Source organism: Sander lucioperca, chromosome 3 (assembly GCF_008315115.2).
Source record: "Sander lucioperca isolate FBNREF2018 chromosome 3, SLUC_FBN_1.2, whole genome shotgun sequence".
NCBI classification, from domain to species: domain Eukaryota; kingdom Metazoa; phylum Chordata; class Actinopteri; order Perciformes; family Percidae; genus Sander; species Sander lucioperca.
The window spans coordinates 33,919,771-33,947,528 of record NC_050175.1 but is presented as its reverse complement, the minus strand read 5'-3'; the positions used below and the strand labels follow the sequence as shown (position 1 = coordinate 33,947,528).

The following is a 27,758-nucleotide window of genomic DNA, read 5'->3' as shown; positions in this document are numbered from 1 at the left end:
TGCAGCCTTTAAAATCAGGAAAAGACAACACTTATGCCATATTACGATATTACGATATCCAAAATCTTTAAAATCTTTACCACTGACTCCCTGGCATCACTGAGCACCTGCGGCGGCCTGGTAAATCCATCTTCATTTTTTTGGGACTTTTTGATAGCTTTCATGTCATTCAATCCAAGCAGTTGAGCTCCAGACCTTTCCATGTAATGCACTGTAAAGGCAGGTTGGATTACAGCATCCTGGCTGGGGGATATTCTCCATGTTAGGCCGGTTACACACTGGAAGCGTCTCGCGAGCGTTTCAGCCGCGTGGCGTGTCCATTTATATTTCGGCTCCCATGTTAACAGGTTAGAGCTTACACACTGCCTGCGTGAGACGCGCATCTCACGCACGTCTCGAGCCGCGCCTGAGACGCGTGCCTGCTAGAAATAGAACCGACGCCTATTTTTCACACAGGACGCGAGCGTGTTGGAAGCGTTTCCATGCAAAATAGAATAGGAAAATATGTTTATATGTCATTTAGACACAAATGCATATTAATAAATGACATCTTGATGTTTGAAAGTCTCTAGGTTTTGACATCAATGTAGATATAAATGTAATAAAAAATTTCAGAGAAAAGATTTTCAAATATAGCACCTGTCATACAGAACGAAATATTCTGTAACATATTTTGCAGTCAATACTGCCGACGTTGTCTTACTTTAATCAAATCAGTAGGCTATATATTTATTTTAAGTTTAACAACTCTCTCCCCATACGTCGAACACGCCTATATATAAAGGGTAGAATAGGCTACAATAACAACGTAGTGTGTTCTGAGTGACGGTCCAGCTACACAAAGTTGCCAACCCACTTACCCAGTTTTCAGAGTTTGAATGTGTCGGCGCTATGTCCCGAGATCAGCCCTCCCTGTACCTAGCAGCAGGAGCAGCGCCGCGTCACACACACTTCTGGTGTGTAGGACACAGAAAAATCCACGCAGCGGCCACGCTTCTGAGACACAACAGAAACGCCACGCTCGCGCGATGCATCCAGTGTGTAACCGGCCTTAGAGGGCCCTGAACACCCACACAGGTGTTTTCAGTTAAGCTTGCTGATTAGACCTCTTCCCAGGACTGTGTGTTTAGACTGATTGATTGACATCTTCCTGAGTCTCTTGTTAGCCTTGTTGCCCCTGTTAGGGCAGGACAAATGACAGCTTTATCATTCTTATTGGTGGAGCTGGGCGATATGGAGAATATCAAATATCACTATATTTTTTTACCAAATACCTCGATATCGATATTGCGACAATATTGTAGGGTTGACTATTGGTGCTTTCACAAAATATTTACACAATGAGATTTTTGATAAATAAAGGAAGATGAGGGACAGGATGTCTGGCACTTATCCTGGAAATGTTCTTCCGTTGATCTAGATAAGAGAAAGGGTGAAAAGTAGAGCAAGACGAAGCTTGACTGGGGCCACCACATCACTAATTCTTCTGAAAAAACACACCCAAGTACTGGCGGTCAGGGACACCAGAGATATACACTTAGCTGAGGTATTCATTTCCAAATAGGCGTATTAGTCGCTCGCTTTGAGATAACAACAGCAGAGACATGCTCAACTCAGTTCTAAGAGCCCTGAAGCCCCGCCCCTGCTGCTGCACAGAGCGCTGTTCTCTTGTTTATTCAAGGTTTATTCATATTGGACGCATTGTGTCAAATTGCACCAACTTGCACCAACATCCTCAGCAATACACCCACCAAGTGTGAAGTAGATCAGATGAACCATTTTGGAGATATACGAAGGACACACACACGTCCGGCCCACACACACACGCCAACACACACACACACACACACACAAAGACAAATGGACAGAGAGTCCTCGGTTAATAGTTCGATGTAGAGGGTTGCCGTCTCTTTTGTAACTCTATCAGCAAACCTGTCAGTCACTGTGACAATAATCCCATATCCCGAGCCATCCAGTCTCTCTCTGAGTCACTCACCTTGTACAGTCCCACAGTAGTTTGGCTGGTCAACATCTGGAGCAGAGCTGGTCTTGGCACAGCGTCTGTGTCGCAGCAGCCGGTGTTTTAGTCCGGAGAACGACTGGGAGGGGCCATTTTCACCCACCGGCTGAATGAATAGACTGACCTCTCCGAGCTGGATTAGCCCAGTCTGTTCACATAAACAGAAACATGCACAACATTAAAGTGTGATCATTCCCACAAGCGTCAAGAAAAGTAGAATTTTAGTAGCTAGGTGTATGGTGAATGGAGAGTGTTTAAATATAATGTAACCAGCAGTTACTAGGGATGTAACGATGCATTGAAGAATCGCTTAAAAATTGATATTAATGTGTAAAGATTAAAACCGGTTGAAAAAAATGAAATCGTGATGCAATTTAAAAAACGGCCTAGGGCATAATCTTCTTTTGATTTCACTTGTTTGACTTCAGACGTCACTACGTCTTCTTAGTTTATTTATTTTATTTGTTTCTTTGCATCTTTCCTCGTCGGAAGTTCAGAGGACAATGGAACGCAGCATAACTGGCACGGTCAAGATGCACCTGGGCAGACCATGGGGAAGACGGGGAGACAAACCCCTGCTGACTGACGTAAGAAGCATCACTAATGGCGTTTTTCCATTACATGGTACCTGCTCGACTCGCCTCGACTCTACTTGCCTTTTTTGGTTTTCCGTTACGAAAAAAAGTCCCTGGTACCTGCTAACTAGGGCAGAACGATTTTTGAAAATAATCTAATTGCGATTTTTTTCCCAAATATTGCGATTCGATTTTTTTTTTAAGCTTTGTCTTCTGTATTATTCAACAAAGCAGGGCATGAAATTGGCACCCGCCCACCCGCCAAATGCAGGTAACTTTTGTGATTGGCGGGTGAAACTGTCAATCTACCTGCCACATTGGCGGGTAGCCAATGAGAATTGAGTGATTCAGACTCGTAACTATCGGTAAGCAGGGTACACGGTTGCTTACGGGCCTAGTCCAATCAGGGGCCCGCATCACTGGAAGACATTGATTGACAGCCGGGGCCCCCTATCGCATTTTCATTACTCACACAATCCCAGCATCCCACGTGCAGCCACTGACCAAGCGGGAGTGAGAACGGGTCAAATTCATTTCCTAGTTTCTGATATGAAGACGAGACGTGTATGTGACTCGAACATCTCACATTACAAACAAAACGTACAGCGAAAGACCGTGCAAAACATTTCAGACGGTCCTGCCAACCTGTATACATTTTAACATCAATGTACGCTGTAACGATTTTTCACTCTAAAGTCAGCGCTGCTGTTTCAAATTGTCGGCTCTCTGCAGCAGGCGGGGCTGCTCCGTTTCCCCCGCGACTGACGCGCACACACAAACACACACACAGACACACAAACACACGCACGCACAGACACACACACAAACGCACACGGTGGATGCAGGAAAAAACGCAGATGAGACGTACAGGATGACCTAAATTCAGGACAGCTACGTTATTGTAAGTGCAATGATAAGTTAAAGTCCTTTATTAAACCGTATGAATGTGTCCCAGGCCAGGATAGGAAATTAACTAAACAATGTAAAGATCAACAAGCCAATGACAATGACAGATATGTTCATATTTGATTCATCCAATAAATTATTTTGTGTCTTAAATCCACCAGCCTTTTTCATATTTTACCAACATTTGCAGCATCCTGAGCCTTTTTGATAAAGTTCCTAGAAAATCTCAGCCCAGAGTAATTAATTAATAGTAATAAGTATTATTCTCCCCAAAACAAGTTTCCTTTTTATTTATTTTTTTATTTTTAAGAACTATACAAAAAACATTCATGTGTTATGGTGCGCATTCACCAGTGTTTTGTTGTTGTTGTGGTGTGCGTAGGCTACTCCTGATTTTGTCAGTCATCTCATCTCTTATATGCAGTGGCATAACGAGCCAACACCGGGCCCCTATGCAGGATTATCAAGGCGGGCTACCATCAATAGGACAGGACAGGATCATAGAGTCACAGCAATTCCTGTTTTTCACCTTTATGACGCAAAAAAAAAGTGGCTGGTAAAAAGTCCCTGTGGCAGGTGGATTTAAAAATCCACCTGCCACAGTGGCTGGTGGTCAAAAAAGTTAACTTCATGCCCTGCAACAAAGACAAACAATAAATCATTTTATAGTATGAACAACACACAATTACACACTAGACAGTTAAAAAAGTAAAAATATAGTATATACACACACACACACACACACACAACAGTGTAATTTTTTACAGTGCACAGAGAGGAGCTGCCTCCAGCCCCTCCCCCTCGTGAAGTTGCGTGCTGCTGTGTGCACTTGTTCAGAGAGGCTATCGTTACGTTAGCTAGTTGCTGGTGTTCTTGCCGTGGGATTAACTGTACTAATAAAACCGTTGAAACACCGCGGCCACGCTGCTTTGAAAGCTCCCCGAACGTCATTTATCAGAGTCTGGTTGTTACCCCTCTCAGTAGCAGCTCCTCCACTCCATATCTTTATAACGGAGCTAACCGCTAACCGGAGCTAACAGCTAATCAGAGCTAGTTGCCAACCGAGCCTTCAGTTCTGCGTTCCTGTATCCATTAACTGCACGTATGGACTCGAACCAGAATAAAACCCTTAATTTTATTAAAATGGCTGTAAAAGTTTTAAACGACAACTCAGAGTTGTTTGAATGACTGTGTGAGGTGTCATTGAACTCAGCATAGAGTTCCCTTTTCATTGGTGACGATTTGCCCCGCCCCATATGCTTAAGCCACGCGTTGGTGTGTGCGTCGATCTCTTTAAGAGAATAGCAGGGCCGGCATGCATGTGTGCGGGGGGAGTGTATGGTTGAGCAAGTGAGAGAGTGATGGTGATTAGCTTCGGAGCGAGTAGTGACTCTAAAAGGGCATAGTGAGAGAAACAAAGTGTCTCCCCTGTGCTTTCTGACCATGGTGGGAAATCTGTAGCAGGAAAAGTTAACCCTCTCCTTGATTTCATATTGTCTATGGAGAAGAAGAACCCGGAAATGAGTAGGGTGAAATGCAACGCTACCAAGCCACAGCCGAACGACGTGCAACATCTAGTTAAATTTTTTGAGAGGTTAACGTCAGGCTAGAGTGTAGTGTCCTGCATAGGGTCGGTATCTCCACTAGGGCTGCAGCTATCGATTATTTTAGTAATCGAGTATTCTACCGATTATTCCATCGATTAATCGAGTAATCAGATAAGAAATACTTAGTAAGAAATACTTAGTAAACAGCAATAGTAAATATTTATTATTGCTGTGTACTAAAAAAAAAAAAAAAAAAAAAAAGGAAACCTGTCTTTTGTATATACATTTGTAATTTTTTGTTCATAAAAAAAGCAACATTTTTTATTGCCAAATTACAAGTACATTTTTGGTGGCCCAAATGTTAATATTTTTCACCCCCTTCCCCTTCTTGCCTCTGGCTCTTTGCACTGGATATGCAAAAGAGCTGTTCACTAACCAGAGGGTAAATGTGACTGTACAAACCTTACAGCAGGGCTATTCAACTACACTGTTCTGGGGGACACATTTTCAGAAGCCTAATACACAGTGAGGAGAAAGAATAAAGAATGCAGACATCACCGGCATGATGACGTCATTCACGTGCATATTAAGTGGCCATGCTGGGGGGAGGAGCCGGTTTGTCTCCGGCAGCAGCTAAGTTTCCAAAGTAGATTACAATTAGTAGCAAACTAATAAACAGTTAGACTACAAACCGACAGCTTTCGTTTTAGCTTGTTGGTAAAACATGGCTATTTGCAGAGTAGCATACTGTAGGCTAGTTGTGTAAAACAGCGCGGTGGACGAGAGCAGCAGACGTTTATTACCTTGTGTCGGATTCGCTCCGTGGAATGGATGAGTACACTGGATGTTTTCTACGGAGATGATGTAGCAGCATGTTTGCAGCTTAAAATGATCCCAAACTTTCTGTCGTTTTCTCTCGCCTGTCTCTTCTCTTAGACCCTCGCTATTTTCGTCTTCGTTCATTTGTAATCTGGGCCGTCAGTCTTGTGCATAAACGGTCTTGTGTCCACAGAAGCGTCAAACTGTTGTGTGCGCTAGTAATTATCCTCCGTGCGGAAACACAGTGAGCCGTACAACCTTAATTACATTGATTTAACAAAGCTTTGAGGCAAAGAATTTTGCTTTGAGGATTTTTTGTAATCGAATTATTCGAGTTATTTGAGGAATCGTTTCAACCCTAATCTCCACGTACCTACGTTTGTAACCACAACATTGATTTAACGCAAACTTCCCTTTCCTGAGCCAGAGAGAACGAGATTTCAGCTAGTCCTGAGCCTTCCCCGAGGCCTTTCCCCCGACTGGACGTGCCTGGAACACCTCCCTAGGGAGGCACCCAGGGGGCATCCTCACCAGATGCCTAAACCACCTCAACTGGTTTCTTTGAAGGCAAAGAAGCAGCGGCTCTACTCTGAGTTCCTAACGGATGACTAAGCTTCTCACCCGATCTCTAAGCCACCCTCCTGAGGAAACCCATTTTGGCCACTTATACCCTGGATCTCATTCATTCGGTCATGACCCAGCCTTCATGACCATAGGTGAGGGTAGGAACGAAAATTGACCAGTAGATCGAGAGCTCTGCCTTCTGGCTCAGCTTAATTTTCGTCACAAAAGTGCGATAAAGAGAATGTAATACTGACCCCGCTGTGCAGATTCTCCGACCAATCTCCCACACCATTGTCCCCTAGCTTGTGACCTCAAGGTACTTGAACTCCTTCACTTGAGGTAAGGATCATTCCCACAAGTTAATGTTTTATTGAAGGGAAAAACTTTGGCACATCACTGCCACACAACAAAGTAGTTCATTTACAGGGTGATGGACTTCCACATATAGGTTGTTGTTTTTTGTTCAATACCAGTAAATATTTACAAAGATCATATAATTTTAAGCCAATGCCCACAACAATCAGCTTTTCTTCTTCATAAGTCATTTACCTAATTGAGTGGAGTAGAAAACAACTCTGTGCTTCCATTTTATGAGGCAATCAAATCAAGCATGTTTGATTGTTGCCCCCTCATGTCTGGTGTTCATTTTGTTAACGGAAATTGTGACAATTTGTCAATGTAGTCAGTACTGCTGTCAACGAATATTACAATTTTGAATATATATTCGAATTAAGTACAAAAAAAGTCACATCTGAATATGAAAATGTATTTTCGCAAGTTCTTGAGGGGCCACCGCTTCCTAAAATCTTCAGCTTCCTGTGTAATTGAGCCCAGCCGGTAGGGAAGAGCGAGCAGGTGGGTGTGTTCATCACATTTCTAACATGCAGCTGCCGCTACCGGAGGTAAACAAATAACAAGGGCAAAGAAGAAGAAGGCACAAAGACGCCAACGAAAATGTCTAAATGGAGAGACAAATAGATCCGGACATTTCTGTCGGTAAGAGCAGACGCCAATATCGTAGGACAGATTCAGGGAACGGCAAGAGACTGTTGTTTATGACCAAATTACGAACAGCTGCGTGTAATCAGCGTCATGTCCTGCCTTCTGCATGCTCCAGAGAGAGAGAGAGGGGGAGAGAGTTACACAGTGTTGCAATTAACTTTTGCGTTATATAGGACATTATTTTATTTTATAATGTGTCTGTATTTTTTTAAATACATCTTTAGATGAAACAAATATACCTATACAAGTAGGTATGCCTCCGTTGTCTTGGTCTGCCGTCTTATGGACATAATGTGCACAAACAGATAAGTGTTTTTAGAACAAATTTTCAAACGTCACTTTTGGCCAGTTTTGACAGGCCTACTGGACAGTAGCCCAAGTTCAAACCCTGGCTTCTTTCTCAAAATGGTCATCACAACAATCTATGTTGTTCCTGAAATAAAGGCACTCTTCCTAGAGCATAGTGAAGAAAATCTATCAAATCAGATCAGCTCTTATGTCAAAGTACAGTCAAGTTCATAAAAAACTTCGTAAAAAAACATTCTGCACTCTTTCTACCACTAACTTGTGAGGTCTGCACAGCAACAATGGCAGAAAGAGAGAAACAAAACAATGCAGATTCAGCAGTCACAGTGCAGCACTATGAACAGGCCTGCTCTGACTAGAGCATTTTGGTATGCCATAAAATACAGCAGCAACTCAGTTTGTTTCAACGTTTGCACAGACATTCCACTCCTGGCTGAGCCCCAGGGCTAACAAATGCTGTTAGCCAGCATAATGTGGACTGGAGGATGGATTAAAGCATTTCTACAGCTCCACAAACACAGGGACATGACTCTATCCATAGGCATTAGCTGGAGAGAGAAGTATATCACAACCAATCCTGGACAGCTGAGGTTGGATGGATATGAGGATCCTCACTCAGCTGGAGGAGTGTGTACAACGGCGTATTAGGTCCATTGTAGGGAAAACATTTTTTTTTTTAAATCAGGGAACCATGGAGAGTGTAGTATTCCAAGAAAAATCAGAATTTCTTAGATCTAAATCTAAGAGAAAAAAGCTTGGATATTTCGTGAGATTAAAGTGGTAAATTTCCAAGGACTACTAGCCTGGTTGACACCAGACCCTTCTCAGTTGTAACTGAGAGTGGGTCTGGGGAACGTTCATTCACAGCCCATTTCCGAAGGGGCATCACCAACGGACGCCGCTCAAATGCCTCTGGGCACAATTGGATAGTCCTTCAACCAATCAGACCAACGATGACGTAGGGGTGACGTAGGGGTGACGTAGCAGTGACAGCGGCATCAACGGGTTGCTGCGCTTTGGTGGCCATCATGTTGAATGTAAACAAAAAGCTACTTGCCGTCGCTGCGCTATCGTCATCGTGTAAAGCCCGCCTCAACGGTTGTGATTGGTGCTTTGATTTGGAAAAATTAGAAATGGGCTTGAATGGGCTCTTGGCCAGACTGACTTGCAGAGCAAATCTCAAATTTGCCAGAAGTTCGTCAAGGTTTTCACAGGCTATCAAGGAACCGCATTGCAGATGGAAATGTCTTAATCGCGTGTTAGCCATTGACAATCATGTGATGTAATCACAGTTAAATATTTTAGCCTATGGGTGCAACCTAGGTCTGTTTAACAAAGTAAAATAATTACACAATTACACTTGTTACTAGTAAGTAATCCAACTCTCCTCTGTTATTATCCAATTGCATTGAAGAAAATGAGCCTACTTCTCACTTGATTTATTACCTCAGTAAACATTTTCTAATCCGTTTATGGTCTAAATCGCTAGTTTCAAGTCTTCTTCAACACAGCATGATGTTCATTTTGTAAATTATGGTCCCATTTATTTTAAAATAGACGATAGAGCAGGGGATGCTTTAGGGGCGTGGCTACACACAGACCTGTCAATCAGAACAGAGGCTTAGCAATGCTAACCATGGCACTGTGTTAGGGCTGGGCGGTATATGGACTTTTTAAGGTATATCAATATAATATTTTACGAGATATGGAATGACATAATACAGTTTATGTCCATATAGTTTTATGTTGCGTTACATTTTGTTTCTTTTGTAAAGCTTTTATGCATCTCTCTGCTCAGTTTCTCCAGGCAACATGGAGGGAGACACAGCCTGGCCAACACTGCTGACTTTTGACTGCATTTTTAATTGTTATTTGCACAGCTGCATTTTTTGTTAAGCAGGAGAGGAAAACCTGTATTTTTACTAGTGTTTGTGCAGGTAATGTTCTGTGGTGGCGGCCACTGAAAAATGGCAGTAAACACGGCGAAAAACACTGAAGCTGTTACTGGATGCAACTTTAAGTAAGATGCAAATAAGAGTGAGAGAGAGTCAGCGCCTTGACACGGGCGAGAGATGTGGCCCATGACCAGATTATCATAGTTCATAAAAATGCAGTGCGGTGTCAATAGACATTACATACATGAGACGTATGTAACGCCGCTGTCAGCAATCACCCATCTACACAGTGAGTAGAGAATCCAGTCTGCAGTGTAGTGTCAGACACTTCATTGATAAACCAGAGAATTGTGCATTTAACAATCGGCTTAATGATCCAAGCAAGTTTTTGTATCATACACTTCAGTCCACCGCACGCCTCCTCTCTCTCTCTTTTAATTAGTCTGTTGTTGTTGAAGATAGCTGTATAAGCATTCTCAGAGATAGCCTATATTAATTAAAAAAGGCCTATTTATTTAAATATAATTTTTTATTTACATGTGTTGCAGTCTTTGCGTGTGTGGCAGAGTGGCTACCAGCTTTTCTTTTTTTCTGAATGCTTCAAAGAGCAGTTAGCTTGGAAACTTGGAAGTGGTAAACCAGCCAGAATGAATCCCAGGAATGACTTCAACTTTTTCAGTACTGAATTCTACAACTGTCTACAGTGTACACATAGACCTTGTTTTTGATTTCCTGTGCTTGCAACAGTCATACATATACAGTACAATCTCTAACTGGGTCGAGTTGTAAGTTAAAGTTTTTTCATCTCAATGTTTTCAGGGCACACCTGTAAGGAGCTTAGCAACGCAAAAGCAGCGGACAAACAGATTCACTCACATGGAAAACAATTTACAGCGATCACAACGAAAGGCGTCGCTATAGACGCAGCCGCCTCATAAACGCCTCGTCAGTCTGAACAGCAAGATGCGCCTGTGGAGCGGGGCTGCGTGTACAACTGGCCGATCCAATGTGATTAACGGAAAACAACAAAAACAAAGGATATAAGAGTAATCAATTAGCATAAGCAATTTACAGGCAGGTTAACAGTGTTAACAGTTGTCATTTATGGTCAGTTCGAGTCAGTAAAGCGGGTCAAATGTTTAGTTAATGTAGACCAACCAGCAATTCCCACCATATTATTTTATAGTTTTGACTGTGACTTGTTGTATCCATGCTAACAGGCAGGCAGCTAGATGCTGTCATCTACTGACAACAAAACAGGAAGGAAGTGGTAAAGTAGTAAATCCTGCCTCTTGCTTGATTTGATTGGCTGCCAGGGCCAAGTGTTACATTGACGAGTGGTGCGACTATGCCTTGCGCTGAAAAGTTGAAAATATTTTAAAGGTGCAATATGTAATACTGACAGCTAGTGTTTAAAATAGTTACTGCAGTACAAATTCAAAATACTGGAGAGAGTCGTCTCCCTCGGTCCCTCCTCCCCAAATTCGAAGTTCACGGCTGAGACCGCAGCATTCACAACAATGTTGCTTGACGCTTGTCTCACATAGCCAGATATTACTTAACAGCTAACGTTAGATGATGGCTATATTGACAGCCATAAAAGCCCATGCTCACGCGGAGCTCTGTACGTTACCCAACTGACTGACAGACTTTTTTAGGCTTAGAACTACTGTAGGAACCGCTAAAAACACCACAACCTCGCTGTCCTCTCCACCCTACTGACAGACACACCTTTTCAGCTTAGAATTACTGTAGGAACTGCTAAAAACACCACAACATCGCCGTCCTCTCCACCCGACTGACAGACACACTTCCTCAGCTTAGATTTACAGTGGGAACCGCTAAAAATAACACTAACGTTAGCTACCTTGCCATCCTCGCCACCCAACTGAACACACTTTTCTTCTTCACACTTCCACTTCACGTTATGAACCACTCATTACGTCTATGTTACCGATTTGAAATGATACATTTTTTCACCGCAATCAGGGGCAGCAGACCCAGCGGTAGCTGGTCAGCGGGCCGCTAACGTTAGACCCAGCCCGCTGTTCAGCTCATTCTCTGTAAGCGATGCAGCATGAAAGCACGGTGAACCAGCCGGTGTTAGTTAGCTAACGTTAGCTTGCTAACTCCGCCTTAACGTTACCTCCTCGCCACATAGTTGACAAAAAACGAGAGACCCAGTGCTAATACGGCACCGGTGGCTTAACGACCGTTATCTACAGGACCAAATTGCAACGCGGATTTCGGTGCCACTGAAATGTCTGCGCTTCTCTCTGATGCTCCGAAAACGGACGTTAGAAGCAACCTAAACATCGCCGCATGTCACACTAGTTAACACTACACTTGGCAGCAGGTAACGTTAGCCTACCGTTAGCTAGCAGCTGGAGTAAACACGGTTAAAATGCTGACAGCTAAACAGTCTAAAAATGTGTCTGTATTTCACTGTTGAAGAATGTATGACAGTGTGCAGCTGCTGTTGTCAGAAAAACACAGATGTTGCGTTCACTTGAAATTCGCCTCGCCAGCCTCGTGCTGCATTCAAAGTTGTTGTAAAATACCCTTTTTGCAGGTATGCGGATTAAATATCAGGTAATAATCAACTGTAAAGTAGCTACACCTTTTAAAGGATCCCTTCGGTAAATCAGCCTCTGCCGGGTAGAAATTAGTGAAATTGTATAAAAATAAATAAAAAAAAGTTAACACCAACATTTAGTGGCAAAATCCACTGTTAAGTCTACAAAATTATTTTAGATATAGTATAAGTTCAAGTTTAAGTCACTACTACCTCTGGTCAAAATATTGACTTAGTATCACAGAATATAAACTAATAATCTCAAAGCAATGAGAACATTTAAAATATTGACTTACAATCTCAATATATTGACTCAATATCTCAAAGTATCGACTTCGTATCTCAATATATTGACTTAGTAACATAGAATATTGACTAGGAATCTGACAGTAATGAGAAACTTTAAAATATTCACTTAGAATCTCAATAACTTTGTATTTCAATATATTGACTTAGTAACTTAGAATATTGACTAGGAATCTGAAAGTAATGACAAACTTTAAAATATTGACTTAGAATCTCAATATATTAACTTCTGCACACCGGCGTGCAAAGTATTACTTTGTATTATGGAGTCTGGAGATCCTTTTTTCTTGTTGAAGAGGAAATCTATTCTTGGGACACGTTTGTTTCTACTGTTTCAACTGAATTTTATTAATGCTGATAGTGTTTCAACGGTTTGTTCGAATTCTGCATTAGCAAAACACAATTTATTTTATAAAATGATAAATCTTTACCCAGACAAGTGACTTTTGTGCATGGACAAGTGAAATGTAAATGTACTTGTCCAAAGGACAAGTGCCTCAAAAGGTTAATGTCAAGCCCTGCAACAATCGCTAAACACACTGCAAACTTACGGCCCTCTTTTCCCAATTCACAGCCCCCCTTTCTTGGCTTAAAATAACTCACCGTTGACTGCTACGGCCGCTGAACAGGCTACACGTTGTAAACAGCCATGGCCCGCTTGCCTGGCCCTACGGTAACGTTAACAGTTAGGCGGGGTTAGCCAGGAACATTTGGGATCACTTTACTGGCTGTGTCTCAATTGTTTTTGAGAGTAACCAACTCGGGTACTCAAAATGACTCACAATTAGGCCTGTCGCGATAGTCAATAAATCGCACGATAAAAAAAATTAGCTCGATAACTTTTCCGGCCGCGATAATTTCCATTTGCATGCTTGTTTGTATGAGAGAGAGAGAGAGAGAGAGAGAGAGAGAGAGAGAGAGAGAGAGAGAGAGACTGGAGGACCACTCTCGGTTCCTTAGCGTAACGAGGAGTGAACCCTCTTGTGAGTCGCATGGTCTTTGTGTGGAGGCGGGACTCCTGGCGGAGAGAGAGACAGAAAATGCGAGTAGTTGGAGCGGGGTTTTCCGCAGCACTTTGCCGTTAAGGCGCCGTCAAAAAAAGAAGACGTATATGAGCGATATCCGCCGTGTTACTCGGCGACCGGTTTTCTCCCTTTCATTCCAAACCACGCAGTTGACAACCTGCAGATGGAGGCGGTGGAGACAGGCACGGACATAAACGCCACTGTGGACTTGTCAGTCTTGCAAGCGGTTTCAGGAAAGTTGCTGTATGTGTCCGACAATGCACAGAACATTAACCGGTACAAGCCTACAGCTGTCAGTGTGTCAGAGGCTCCCGGACGGTCAAAAATCGCCACTTACTAGCTAATAAATTAGCCTAAGGTAAACGCTAGCTATCAGTAAACAGAAGTGACGTGGTGGATGGCGTCTGTTTGCGCGCGCGCGCGTGCGTGTGTGTGTGTGTGTGTGTGTGTCGCCCCCCCCGCGAAGCTCCGACCTGCAGAGGAGCAGAAGAAAGTATAGCTGCACCTTCGCCAAAATGAAGACTGAAAAACAGAACTATTTTGGTACAAACATTTACTCGCCATGTGGCAGATAGTCACATAGAAATAGATAGATATAATGTATTATTTAAATTTAATATTTAGTGTTCTATCACAAACACTCGACTAATGCTGCAAACATTTGACAGCCAGTATGAATTACCTGGGAGAACATACGTGTCACAAACGGCAATTCCACAACTGTACAACACCGTGAAAGACGACATACTAAAAAGGAGATCAAAGACATATTGTGGATATTTAAAATGTCTTCCAGTTCCAGTGTTAAATATTCTTTAGAAATAAAAGTTTATTGATCTTTGAAAAGGTGTACCTGCATTATTATGTCATTATCATTATATTAGATGAAAATGGTCTCAGAACGACAATATTATCGTTTATCGCAATAATGTCTGGGACAATTTATCGTCCAGCAAAATTTGTTATCGTGACAGGCCTACTCATGACATAAAATACACGTCCCTAGTAACCTTGATAAATTAGCCTGAAGCTAATGCTTACTTGTTCAGGGCGAAATTAGCCAACTATGCGTCCTTGGACTCTAAGCTGTCTCCATCTTTCAAATAAATCTCCAATATTTACCTGGAGTTTGTTACGTCTCTGGTCACGCAACTGTTACATGCCAGGGTTTTTTAGGTCGGTAGTCTATCTCCGTTGATCCCGTTTGTTTGTTTGCTGCTTCCACAGCTGTATTAACGTTACAGCTGTGGCGCGCTGGGTTTACATTTTCACAGGTATATCTGGCAACCTGGACTGGCTGTCAAACTGTATAATTGATACCAACACACAGGCCAACACACAGACAGACATTCTGTCATGAAACGGAAATTTCAAAAGGAGAAAATACTGGCATTAGCATTGTTGACAGAAAAGATAGTATTTCAACTTGGCATGTTTCTTTAATATCTGATGATGCATTGGGGTCATTTTAGGATGTATTACAGTAAATATATTACATATTGGACCTTTAACTTTTATGCAAGAAAAAAAAAATGCTAGAAAAACGTGATGCGGGGCACCCTGGTAGCTCACATGGTTGAGCGTGCGCCTCATGTACAAAGGCTCAGTCTTTAATGCAGCAACCAGGGGTTCGATTCCGACCTGCGGCCCTTTGCTGCATATCATCCCCCTATCTCTCCCCTTTAATGTCTTCAGCTGTCCTCTCAAATAAAGGCCTAAAATGCCCAAAACAAAATAGAAAAAAATAAAAACGTGATGCGCAGAGCAAGAGAGGAGCGCACGGCAGGCGCACCATACCACTGGAAAACAATGGTTTTGCTGCTGATGTGTTTTGCTGGCGGTGTGTCTCGATGAGATCATCTTTGGCTGCTAAAAACAGCTCCGTTAGCCTTGACGTGTTCTGTCTGTCGATGGCTTCGTTTCAGTACTATACATGCACGCCCTAATTTAACCATTCGTTTTACCATATTACAGCACAAACGCCCACTTGCTTAGCTGTGGGGCTTACAGTAATCTTTTATATTTAGACCAAAAGGCATTAAATCACTTGCCAGCATACAGTCCATGTACGGGTATATGTGGGAATGTAACGTAAGATTAAATCTGGCATAATAGTTTCTCTGATGCACACCTACAGTTTTTTTTCTGGCTATGCTTGGAGCTCAAAGACTTGAGACTTGACTTGGACTTGCATAAAAGGACTTGTGGGCATCTCTGCTGAGCACACCCTGAACGCCCCTCACCGTGACAAGTCCTGGTCTGGATGGACTGTAAGAGGCTGCAGGTTCAACTAGGGTTGAAAAGGATTGGTACATTTCTGAGTTAAGCTTGGGAATGTTGCACATTCAACATTTAAATAAACAGGGCACTGCTTTCTCTGCCATGTTGTGCTACATTCCTGCTAATGTATAAATCTTTGCATCAAAAAAAGGTAGGGCTGGAATATTCAGTTATTCGTTCGTTGGATAGGCATTTGGTTTTTAATTTAGGGATTCGGATATTCTTTTCCATTTCAGCTCAGTGCAAGGGTCTTTACTGCTGTCATTTACTGTCGCATTTCTCTCCTCTCACACAAACACGGCCAGGGTTGTGCCAAAAAGTGATCGTCTGCCAAAAAGGGATTTCCGTCTGCGGGAGCGCCCTGTGCTCTAGATTATATCCAATCCATTCTTTTTTTCCAATTGCCAAAAAATTATTGCAGCTTCTACCTTGTCAATGATTGTGACGTTGATTGTTTATGCCTCAAAATGACTTGATTTCATTCATGAGGCTTATATCTGACAGATCATCGCCCACCTAGTACTTTTTACCTGATGAAATACCTTTAAAGGGCCAATACATCCAGTAACACAGTTTTCCAAAACTAGGCAATTCAGCTTTAAAAGGCTGCACACACTCCCACGGACGGAAATCAGTTTTTGGCGGTGCGAAGCAGTGATGACTCAGCAGTCTGCTAACTAGTTGCTTTCACTACCAATATTAGCTGCTCCGTTTCAACAATGTTAGTTTGTATCGACGACGTTTCATTCAACGGTATAGTTCTGGTGCCGCCAGAGGTTCAGCCGGATGTCCCTCACCTTCCGCTTTCTTTGTGTTGCCATTCTAAACTCCGGTCGATTCGGGAAACATCCTCCGAGCTAGAACCGACAATCAAATGATATTTATCTGTTTTTTTTGAGTAACATTCTCATCCCACACTCGACAGACATTTTAATTCCAGAGCTCCCCTCCCGACATGCACTATTCCACCTAAGCAAGTTCCTTCCCGAAGCTATTTTGCAGACAGCACCTCTGTCCGGCTCTTACACCGCCCAAGACGATTGTGACTTGTTTAAAGAAATGCCAATAAACCAGATCATGTTTTTCTTCTATCCAGGAATCTTGTGTGGACTAGCCAGTTCCAGGATTGCTCCTTTTCCTGCCGGAAATTCCGCAGTATGTCCTTCTTTTCATCCGGATGTCCATTACTTCAGCTTTCTTTGGGTTGGAATTTTAAACCTCAGTGGATTTATGAGGACTATGGTTAACTGCTCCTCAGATCTCTGCAGGGTAAATCCAGACAGCTAGCTAGACTATTTGTCCAATCTGAGTTTTCTGTTGCACAACTAAAACAACTTTTGAACGGACACATGTTCCACCAAAACAAATTCCTTCCCAAGGCTTTTTGTCTTGCGCCACCACCCATGACGATTGTGATTGGTTTAAAGACATGCCAATAACCCAGAGCACGTTTTTCTCCCATCCCGGAATGCTGTGTGGACTAGCCAGACCTTCCTCAGCAGCGCTTTGGAGAAAGGTCTGGCAATGGGAGACTATAACCGAGCAGTCTGATATGTGTAGAGGTCTGTGTTGTTATACTGTAGCAGCCTGGTGTCGTTATCAGACAGTTTAATGAAGGTAAACAGTGAACGGCCATGCGTAATGCCACTGCTGGCACAGCACTGGCTGACTGAGTCCATCCTGTGTCATGCTAGGAAGCGCTTGATTTGATATGCAGCAGGGTTTTCTATCAGCACATATTTTAAATGTCAATATGGCAGTCGATCATGTTCATTTAATTGCAGGGAGCCAAAATCGTGATCAATACTTGATCAATTGTGCAGCCCTGGAGCATGGTAAATAGGGCTGAAACAATTCCTCGAATAACTCGAATAATTGGATTACAAAAAATCCTCGAAGCAAAATTCTTTGCCTCGAAGCTTCGTTAAATCAACGTAATTAAGGTTGTACGGCTCACTGTGTTTCCGCACGGAGAATTATTACTAGCGCACAACACGTTCACGCTTCTGTGGACACAAGACTGACGGCCCAGATTACAAATGAAGGAAGACGAAAATAGCAAGGGGCTAAGAGAAGAGACAGGCGAGAGAAAACAACAGAAAGTTTGGGATCATTTTAAGCTGCAAACATGCTGCTACATCATCTCTGTAGAAAACATTCAGTGTACTCATCCATTCCACGGAGCGAACCCGACACAAGGTAATAAACGTCTGCTGCTCTCGTCCACCGCGCTGTTTTACACAACTAGCCTACAGCATGCTACTCTGCAAATAGCCATGTTTTACCAACAAGCTAAAACGAGAGCTGTCGGTTTGTAGTCTAACTGTTTATTAGTTTGCTACTAATCTTTGGAAACTTAGCTGCTGCCGGAGACAAACCGGCTCCTCCCCCCAGCATGGCCATTTAATATGCACGTGAATGACGTCATCATGCCGGTGATGTCTGCATTCTTTATTCTTTCTCCTCACTGTGTATTAGGCGTCTGAAAATGTGTCCCCCAGAACAGTGTAGTTGAATAGCCCTGCTTAAGGTTTGTACAGTCACATTTACCCTCTGGTTAGTGAACAGCTCTTTTGCATATCCAGTGCAAAGAGCCAGAGGCAAGAAGGGGAAGGGGGTGAAAAATATTAACATTTGGGCCACCAAAAATGTACTTTTTTTTTTAAGGGTCTTGGAATTTGGCAATAAAAAATGTTGCTTTTTCTAAAAAAGGATATACAAAAGTATATATACAAAAGACAGGTTTCCTTTTTTTTTTAGTAAACAGCAATAATAAATATTTACTAAAGCTGTTTACTAAGTATTTCTTACTAAGTATTTCTTATCCGATTACTCAATTAATCGATGGAATAATCGGTAGAATATTCGATTACTAAAATAATCGATAGCTGCAGCCCTAATGGTAAATACAGACTGAGTAAATATCCCCCATACTTCCATTAGTATTCTCATTAATTCTCATAAACTCCTATAAGTTCCCATGGAAGGTTTACACTTTGAATATTCCTGGAATTTTGCAACCCTAGGTTCAACTGCTGCAGCTGCCAGTGTTTTTTTTTTTTCCTCCATATAAACCCACCATGTGTCTCTGTGTCTTGTACGCAGCTGGACAATGATCTGCTCATTCATTGTAGGTCAGCTGAATGCTCAAACTGTCACTGAGGAAATATAGAGGAAATAAAGGAGCACAGTCTACTTTAAGAGCTGGCTTCAAGCCTGTTTCTGTGAAAGATTCCAGGACTGAGCCTGAACCCCTACCTGCACACTCATTTTACATAAGAGCATTATCCTATCCAAATGCCTCAGATAATGTGGAACCTCATTGCTCACAGTGGGGAATTTCAGATTTTCTTTAACCGTCCTGCACACGGAGATCAGAAGTCAGGCTCTACAGCAGACCTACAGATAGTAAAATGTATTTTTTTAGTTGGTTTGACCCATACATGTAGACTGCAGTTTCCCCATTTTAAGTAACTAAGGTAGCTTTAAGATCAGAAGAAATATCTCATTCCACTCTGACAATGTCACAATTAGGGCTGCAACTAACGATTATTTTCATTATTGATTAATTACTCTGCCGATTATTTTAAATTAATCTTAGGGCTGGATGATTAATCGAAAAATAATCGTAACCGAAATTCAGAGCCTATAACCGACGTAATTTTACCAAGTCGGTTATTTCGGTCTTTTAATCCTATTAATTACATCCTACATATTACGGCCGCCACGTGTGTAGTCACGTGACTCCGCCCCGTCCAGTCTGCGACCATAGATGCTTTCCGATCGGATAGTACTAGTGTAGAAAGTACACTTCTAAGCAGTTATAAGAACTACTCTCCCCCCAAAATCTTTTGCACGGCAAAGGTCTTTATAGCATTGTCACTAGACCTTAGCGTCACATACAACAACAACAACAAATGATGCTAATACTTGTGCACTTTTCCTATATTAAATGCACGTCCATTCTCGTAGTTATTCACGTAATGTTTTGCTCAACACAGACGGGGCTTTATTACACTCGGAACAGACCCCGCCTCTGCCTGCAGCGCTGTGGATGTGTGTGTATGTGTGTGTGTGTGTGTGTGTGTGTGTGTGTGTGTGTGTGTGTGTGTGTGTGACGGCCGGCGAGCCGCAGGACACGCTTGTGGAGTTTAACTCCGAAAAGACAGTTAACCACAGGTTCCCGTTAATCTTATGATGGACATTTATTATTTATTTTCTACATTGTTAGGAAACCTTTTTTTTTTTAAACATTAAAACTTAAATTACTTTTTTATAAGACGTTTTTATTTCATTGTGAAATCTACTGTTGTAGATTTCTGTTCAGTTGTTTGAAATATTTAATAAATAAGCATTAATTGCTATCTGTGTGTTGTTTCCTTATTTTAGAATCACAAAGATAGGATTATGCACTCTTTCATTAGAAAAAATAACCATGAACATATTTACAGTATAAGAAAAGAAAAAGAATTTAAAATAATCGTTCAATAATCGTAATCGAGGTAACTTGTTCGATTAATCGTGATTATGATTTTAGCCAAAATCGTCAAGCCCTAATTAATCTATTAATCGTTTGGTCTAAAAAATGTCAGAAAATAGTAAAAAAAAAAAGTCCATCTCAGTTTCTCAAAGTCCAGGTGATGTCTTCAAAAAACTAATAGTCAAAACATAGTGTGAGCTTACAACCACATCTCACAGTCTTCACCAGCCAACAGAGTTTGCTCAAATTGCATCACTCCGAACTCGTAAGGTACGGATGCTTGGGCAGTGGCTCTCAGCATCAGATATGACGCAATAAGCACCCCTCAGCGTGTGTGTAGAACGCACCGGGCAGAGCAGCAGCTACGGAGCACTTAAAGATGATGTAGTTTTAAGAGCGACAATGGTAGCGAGTAGTATGAAATGCCGAAATTCCACGTGGGGAGGTCGGTTGGGGTGGTGGATGGGTCAAAGAACACAGGACTTTCGTGTCCCGCCTGTCACTTTTCCTAACCCAACTGTCTTGTTCTTCTTTTCCTAAACCCAACTGTGCTGTTCTTATTTTCCTAAACCCATCTGTCCCGTTCTTGTTCTGCGTGTCACGGAAACATAACTTTTATAAGTCCACCCACCATCTTTTCCTTAACTGCGTCAAAAGTGACGGCAATATTCCCGACCCAGTGAGTTTAGATAAAGAGCGTTTAGATATGACACTAAAGGAGACTTGTAGCGTCAATAACAACACCAAAGGCACCTGACCAAGCGTCATGGGAGTGAGAATGTGTTGCAACTGATGGGACTGTGAGACTTGAGTTAAACATGTTTTCTCATACTCTTAAACTGTTGTGCCCTTTTGTTTCCTCTTACAATAGGAATTTAAGGTTGTTTATGTTGCTCCATCCCATCAAATTGAAATACTGTAGCCTACGCGTCATTTTAGACACATTTTCCCAAATTTCCGCCAGACAGATATATACCATTGAAAACTAGGATCTCCCCAAGCATTTAAAATAAAGTGAAGTTGTGTTTGGCTGCACCGTGTGACTTTGAACTGAGTGACCCACTGGCAGGTCAGGGGGTTTAAGAGATTACAATGACTGATGAGACAGGAGCAGAAAATCATGCTAAGAGCACACCAGCAGAGTGGCTGCTGTTAAAAAGCCTCTGGACACACACACACACACACACACACACACACACACACACACACACACACACACACACACACACACACACACACACACACACGTACGTGATTTCAGTTCTTCTGGCTGATAAGACCTTCTGCTCAGGTTGAAGGTGGCCCATGTAATTTTCTGAACTTTCCAGACTGTTCTTGCAGTTCTATTATTTGCTAGTGGTGGGAATCACCAGAGGCCTCACGATACGGTATCATCACGATACTTATGTCACGATACGATTTTATTGCGATTTTAAACATATTGCAATATTCTGCGATATACTGCAATTTATTACCTTTTTTCCAACTTCAAATTTTTCCCAATTTCAAATGATGTTCCCAAAAGGAAACTTTGTCAACATCTGTTTTATCTAAAAAGATACATTTCTCTGTTTGTTCATCTCACTTCAATTTTATTGCTGCAAATTTGGAGTGTCAAGCAGACAAACACATATATAATAATAAATCGATACTTGGCGTCTGTATATCGATTAAGTATTTCCATGGAAAATATTGCGATACCATGCTGTATCAATTTTTTCCCCCCACTCCTATTATTTGCCTTTACCAACTTATTCATTATATCCACATTCCTGATGATTATTTATCACAAATCTCATTGTGTAAATATTTTGTGAAAGCACCAATAGTCAACCCTACAATATTGTCGCAATATCGATAGAGGTATTTGGTCAAAAATATTGTGATATTTGATATTCTCCATATCGCCCAGCCCCACCAATAAGAATGATAAAGCTGTCATTTGTCCTGCCCTAACAGGGGCAACAAGGCTAACAATAGACTCAGGAAGATGTCAATCAATCAGTCTAAACACACAGTCCTGGGAAGAGGGCTAATCAGCAAGCTTAACTGAAAACACCTGTGTGGGTGTTCAGGGCCCTCTAACATGGAGAATGTCCCCCAGCCAGGATGCTGTAATCCAACCTGCCTTTACAGTGCATTACATGGAAAGGTCTGGAGCTCAACTGCTTGGATTGAATGACATGAAAGCTATCAAAAAGTCCCAAAAAAATGAAGATGGATTTACCAGGCCGCCGCAGGTGCTCAGTGATGCTAGGGAGTCAGTGTGGTTGATGATGGAGCCGGAGTAAAAGCAGAGCTGCTTCGTGGATAAGCGGCTCACCGCTGCGCTCTGCTCCCTAAGCCTCTCCTCGACCACGAAGTCCCCTGACAGAAACGCGCTGTCCCGCGTCAGATTTAAATACAGGCTCCTTCCGAAAGCGGGCAGTGACAGAATGATGTTATCCGGGTCAGAATGTCCTCCACCAGGGGCGTCCAGGGAGCGCTGGCCGCGGCGCCGCAATGTGCGGGCAGTGTGGTCCGGGGACAGGTGCGCCTCCTGCCCGGACAGCAGCCTGGGAACCACTTCGTCTATCTCTGGCTCAGACTGGGCTGTGTGGGGAGGTACAGTTCACATCAAACAGTGGCCACGTTAGCATAAATAGCCTCCTGTCCTGACTCTGTGAACTGACTGAACTGTGTGCTCTCATGCTCCGGGACTCGGAGCTCAATGTGTCCTTAACCAAAAAGTGCAGTACTTAGCCTACTGCAGTGATTAGGCTACGTACTGAAGTCGCTGTAGGGGGAATCTTCCAACCATACAGGATGAAACTACAGTCTACTTCATACAACTGATCTGTAGTAACACATTGAGTTGTTTAACCGAGGAAACGGATTGCTTTAGTTGACCTATATCTAAGAGAAATAGGCGTAACGTTACACGGCACAGCCGAGAGCTCACACTTAAGAGTTCGAAGTCAGTACTTACCACTGAATGCGATGCAGAGAAGAGAGAAGAGCACATGGGTGACATGGCTGTTATGCATGATAAGGCAAAGCAGGATAGAATAAACTGGAAGAGGTGGGTGGTTTTATTGTGAGGGGACTGAAGCGCTTTGCAAAGCAGACGGCGCAGTTTTTCCTAAACTTGGAGAAGTTGCAGTAATTCAGGCTGGAGTGACTTCTAGCGCAGGGCACGCCTACACAGCCCGGGTCGGCCTCTACTCATGTCACATTGGTACCATTAGACCATGACCCGAGAAAAACTGAGAAATCCCTACATTCTCATTGGTCAGGGAAGCTGTCTGTCACTGTCGGAGGTTGAAACCCTACACGTGGTTTCAAGTGGAGAAAGTGCGGAGAATGTGTGTGTGTGTGTGTGTGTGTGTGTGTGTGTGTGTGTGTGTGTGTGTGTGTGTGTGTGTGTGTGTGTGTGTGTGTGTGTGTGTGTGTGTGTGTGTGTGTGTGTGTAAAACTTTGACATGGCTGCAAGTGAAGCTTTACATAATTGCAGGGTAAAAAAACATGGTGTAGCCTACAAAAAGTAAAAAAAAAGTAATAAATAATAATAGTTTAAATAAGCAGCACAGATTAGTGGAAGACCCAGTCCACAATGAAAACATAAGAGAAGGGAAACAATTCCATACAGAGGAGGTTCTCAGCTATGAATTAAATGTAAACACGGGCCTTTGTCACAAAAAGACATGACAGCTATTCCCACAACACAATAGCAAATCGCCACAACACGACAGCAAATCATCAAAACACGACAGCAAGTGCCACAACACAAAAGCAAATTGCCACAACATGACAGCAAATCGCCACAACACGACAGCAAATCGCCACAACAGCAATTCCCATGTGACGGGGCGCATGGCTGCCGTCACGGTAGTGATACGCTACCTATTTTATCTCTCAAAGACTGAGTGTAAATGTTGCCGGTATACGTTTGTTTAGCGTGTCTGTATGTTCTGTTAATTACCATACACTGTTTTCAAATCATGTTAATCTATTCATTCATCTAATTCCCCATAGTAATTCCGTAGCTTTCTTGCGTACATATTTAACATCTAATACTGCGGTGATTTAAATGCTATAGCTACATCCATCAATACATACTTTTCTATTGTTTAAAACCATACAGTTTATTTCACAAACATGTCCAGTTATAATAATCACGCTTATGTCTTTTATTTATTTATTATTTAAATAATTTCCCCCTGGGATTATTAAAGTATTTCTGATTCTGATTTGTTATTTAGTGTCTGTTTATTGAGTTTAAAAGCTAATAGAGGGTAACAGGACCTTTTGTCTTACCAGCATGTGCTCTCTTTGTTATAAGGGAAAGTTTGCTGCAATCCTCAGGTTTAAATGAGGTTGGGACTTCCTGGGTAACAGGAAGTGAACCGTAATCTTTAAGTAATTATTTTATTAGCCGTCAAGGTATCTTGTGGCTTGGTGAAATGTTTCTGTGAGTCATGTAAATAATCTTCGGTAGATTTCTAGTCTAATAGATGTATTAATTTTGGCTGTTTTGAGCCTTTATTGTCTATTCACCTGAACCACCCCTGCATTGTATTAAATTGTTGGTATGTTCCAATTTGAGGGGCGGGCTTCAGGCTATAAAGAGTAGGTTGTATTTGCTCTGGGGAGAGAGCTGCAGAACACTTGAGGGAGTAGGACGTAAGTCTGTGGGATGTCCTCAGAGTGATGACTTGATTTAAGGTCAATTAGTGAACAATTGTTAATATTCTGTGATTGTTTTGACTCCCAAGTCAATTACCTCTATTTTTTAAAGTATATTTTTTGCTTTCCATAATTAAATTTTGTGTCACTATTTTGCCTCCGTGGCCTTAATTGGGAATGAAATAATAAAAATCCCATCTCTTCAACTTCATCTCTGACTCATTCTGAGTGTTTACACCTGCTCAAGACTACTCATCTACATCTACCCTTGACATCCCACATTACGACAGCAAATCGCAACAACACAACAGCAAATCACCACATCAGGACAGCAAATCATCACAACACGACAGCAATTCACGCAACACGACAGCAAATCACACAACACAACAGCAAATCGCCACAACACGACAGCAAATCGCCACAACAAGACGGCAAATCGCCCAACACAACAGCAAATTGTCACAACACTACAGCAAATCACAACAACAAACAAACAAAAGAAGCGCTGAATGCAAAGTATGTGGACTCTAGCTCAGAGACTTGAGATTTGGACTCTTGCTCAGAGACTTGTGAACATCTCTGAAGTACGGTCACCAGTCACCTTCACACTAGGCATGTTTACTGCTGAGGACCCAAGGGAGTGCAGTGTCGCATGTGAAGTCGATCGGATGAGCGGCTCACTGGGGGGCACTGCAGAAGTTTAAATAATTTTGAGAAAAATAGTTTAGATTTAAAATTGTATAAACATGCTTATACTTGGAGACTATGTTTATAACAGCTGTGTTACAAACTGGAAATGCAGAGTTTGCCAGTTAAGGTTCTTTACCAATCAGGAAGGCTTAAACAAAAGATACTGTTGGTTGCATTACGGATAGTCTGTATGGACGACAGTTAATTTATGGGATAGTTCTGGTGCCGCCGGAAGTTCCGTCGGATGTCCCTCACTTTCCGCTTTCTTTGAGTTAACTTTAAACTCCAGTCGCATTGGAGCAACATTAACCGGAACCCCTGAGCAAAGTTACATGCTGAAAATGGCAAGTTTTAAGAAAATGTTGGATTGTGCAACAAGGCAGGCCTTCTTGGTTGTTTAGAGGAATGATTGTTAAGATTGAGAAAAAGAATATGTTCACGGCATTTACTGTCTAACTGGGACATTTTGGGACCAATTGGCGGGGATTTGCTATGGACAAAACGCACACAGCAATACACTACGAGGATATTACGTTTAACCATGTACTGTATCCAGCGAATTTTTATTGCTCACGTTACTGTGTTGTGTGAACAGTTAACTTTATTTAATATGTGTAATATCAGCGCCCGTCTACAGAGAGCCTGTTCACTTCCTACTAAGCCCCATTGTACCGAATTTGGTAGCAGTTCCACCAGAGTTCCACTGGGGGTGATCGCAGGCGAGTGCAAAATGAATGGGACTCTATGGAGCTAGACGGCTAAATTTGTCTTTTTCGCCTGATTGTCATTGAGAAATCTCAGATTTGATTGTATGGATTATAGGTTGAAAGTTGAATGAACGAGTACTTATGTCCTTTTGATTTCTTACAGGTTGAGTCGTTGTTGCCCATAACACACTAGCATTCTGCTAATGAATACTGATTGGTCAGTGAAGGACTGATTACGACCAGAGATCCCGCTTGATGGCATCCGAAGCGGAACCAGAATGTCAGAGTGAATATTTCAGCGTGGTCTTTAAAACATTAGCAAACCTCTTTCTAGCACGTGTATTGACAGGGAGAGCCTAACCTGTCAGCTGTGTTGTCGATGCCTCGAGAGAAAAAAGGAAGTGACTCAGAACTTGCCGTAAAGCAGTATCTCTGGCCGTACTGACGTCATTTACATTTTAAAAGGCTTTTTCGAACAAAAAAGCGACTTTAAAAAAATCAGCAGTGTGTATTTTCTTTGCCTCCCCTTTCAAATGCAACATTCACATTACTAGACAAAAAAATGGTATCCTGAGAAAAGTGGATTTTGAGGGGTATAGCTCCATAGACCTCCATTCATTCTGCACTCACCTGTGAGCGCTCTCGTATGGAACCAGAGTGGAACTGCAACTAGTTCAGAAGCCGGAAGTATCCAGAGAGTGAAAGTTCTCCCCTCATTAGAAATTCTCTGGTAATATTTAGTATGTGGCGTTTTCTTTTGTGGAGTGCAAATGTTCCACCAAAGCAAGTTCCTTCCTGAGACTATTTTCCAGAGTCACCGTCGCCACGTCCGGAGCTTAGTGCCACCCAAGACAATTGTGATTGGTTTAAAGAAATGCAAACAACCCCTGACCATTCATTCCTATCCAGGAATATTGTGTGGACTAGCCAGGCCTTCATCCACAGCGCTGTGGAGATAGGTCTGGCAATGTGAGACTACATTATGGTAAATGTAGAATCCAGTGTCGATACTAGGGCCCAATAGCCAGGATATCTCAGCCTTTGCTGCTTTTTTTCTCGTAAATGCCCCAACTTAAAGCTATAGTGCGTAGTTTCTGTCGCCCCCATGAGGAATTCTAGGTAATGACAACAACCCTGTCAGTACGTCAACATGATACAGCCTTCCGTGAACCTGCACGCGTCCCCACCCCTCCTCGACCCAGTTGCTAGTAGCCAAAGACGACACGGGGGATTAAAAAAAGACATGGACTCTTCAGAAGAGGTAATTATCTTCACTTGAGTTTCTGCGCTGATAGTCTTAATTAGTGGGAATACTGATTCAGCAGCATTCCAACTATTGTTATCCTGTTCTTTATTATTATTCCGTACGTTTTTTGGTCGTCCGTAACTTCTG

General features: G+C 42.3%; 1 protein-coding gene across 2 annotated transcripts in view; it reads right to left on the bottom strand.

Moving 5' to 3' along the window:
* adamts17 (ADAM metallopeptidase with thrombospondin type 1 motif, 17) overlaps window positions 1-23,501 on the bottom strand; it is a 121,653-nt gene extending 98,152 nt beyond the window's left edge. Inside the window, exons 1-3 of one of the 2 annotated variants that reach the window (XM_035999652.1) lie at window positions 23,269-23,501; window positions 22,528-22,892; window positions 1,996-2,168 (exon numbers count right to left, since the gene is read on the bottom strand). In XM_035999652.1, coding sequence (XP_035855545.1) covers window positions 1,996-2,168; window positions 22,528-22,892; window positions 23,269-23,326 — 596 coding nt within the window. In that variant the 5' untranslated portion in view covers window positions 23,327-23,501. The remainder of the gene's footprint in view (window positions 1-1,995; window positions 2,169-22,527; window positions 22,893-23,268) is intronic. The other variant, XM_031292690.2, reaches the window with a different exon arrangement.
* Window positions 23,502-27,758: the final 4,257 nt, after the last annotated feature.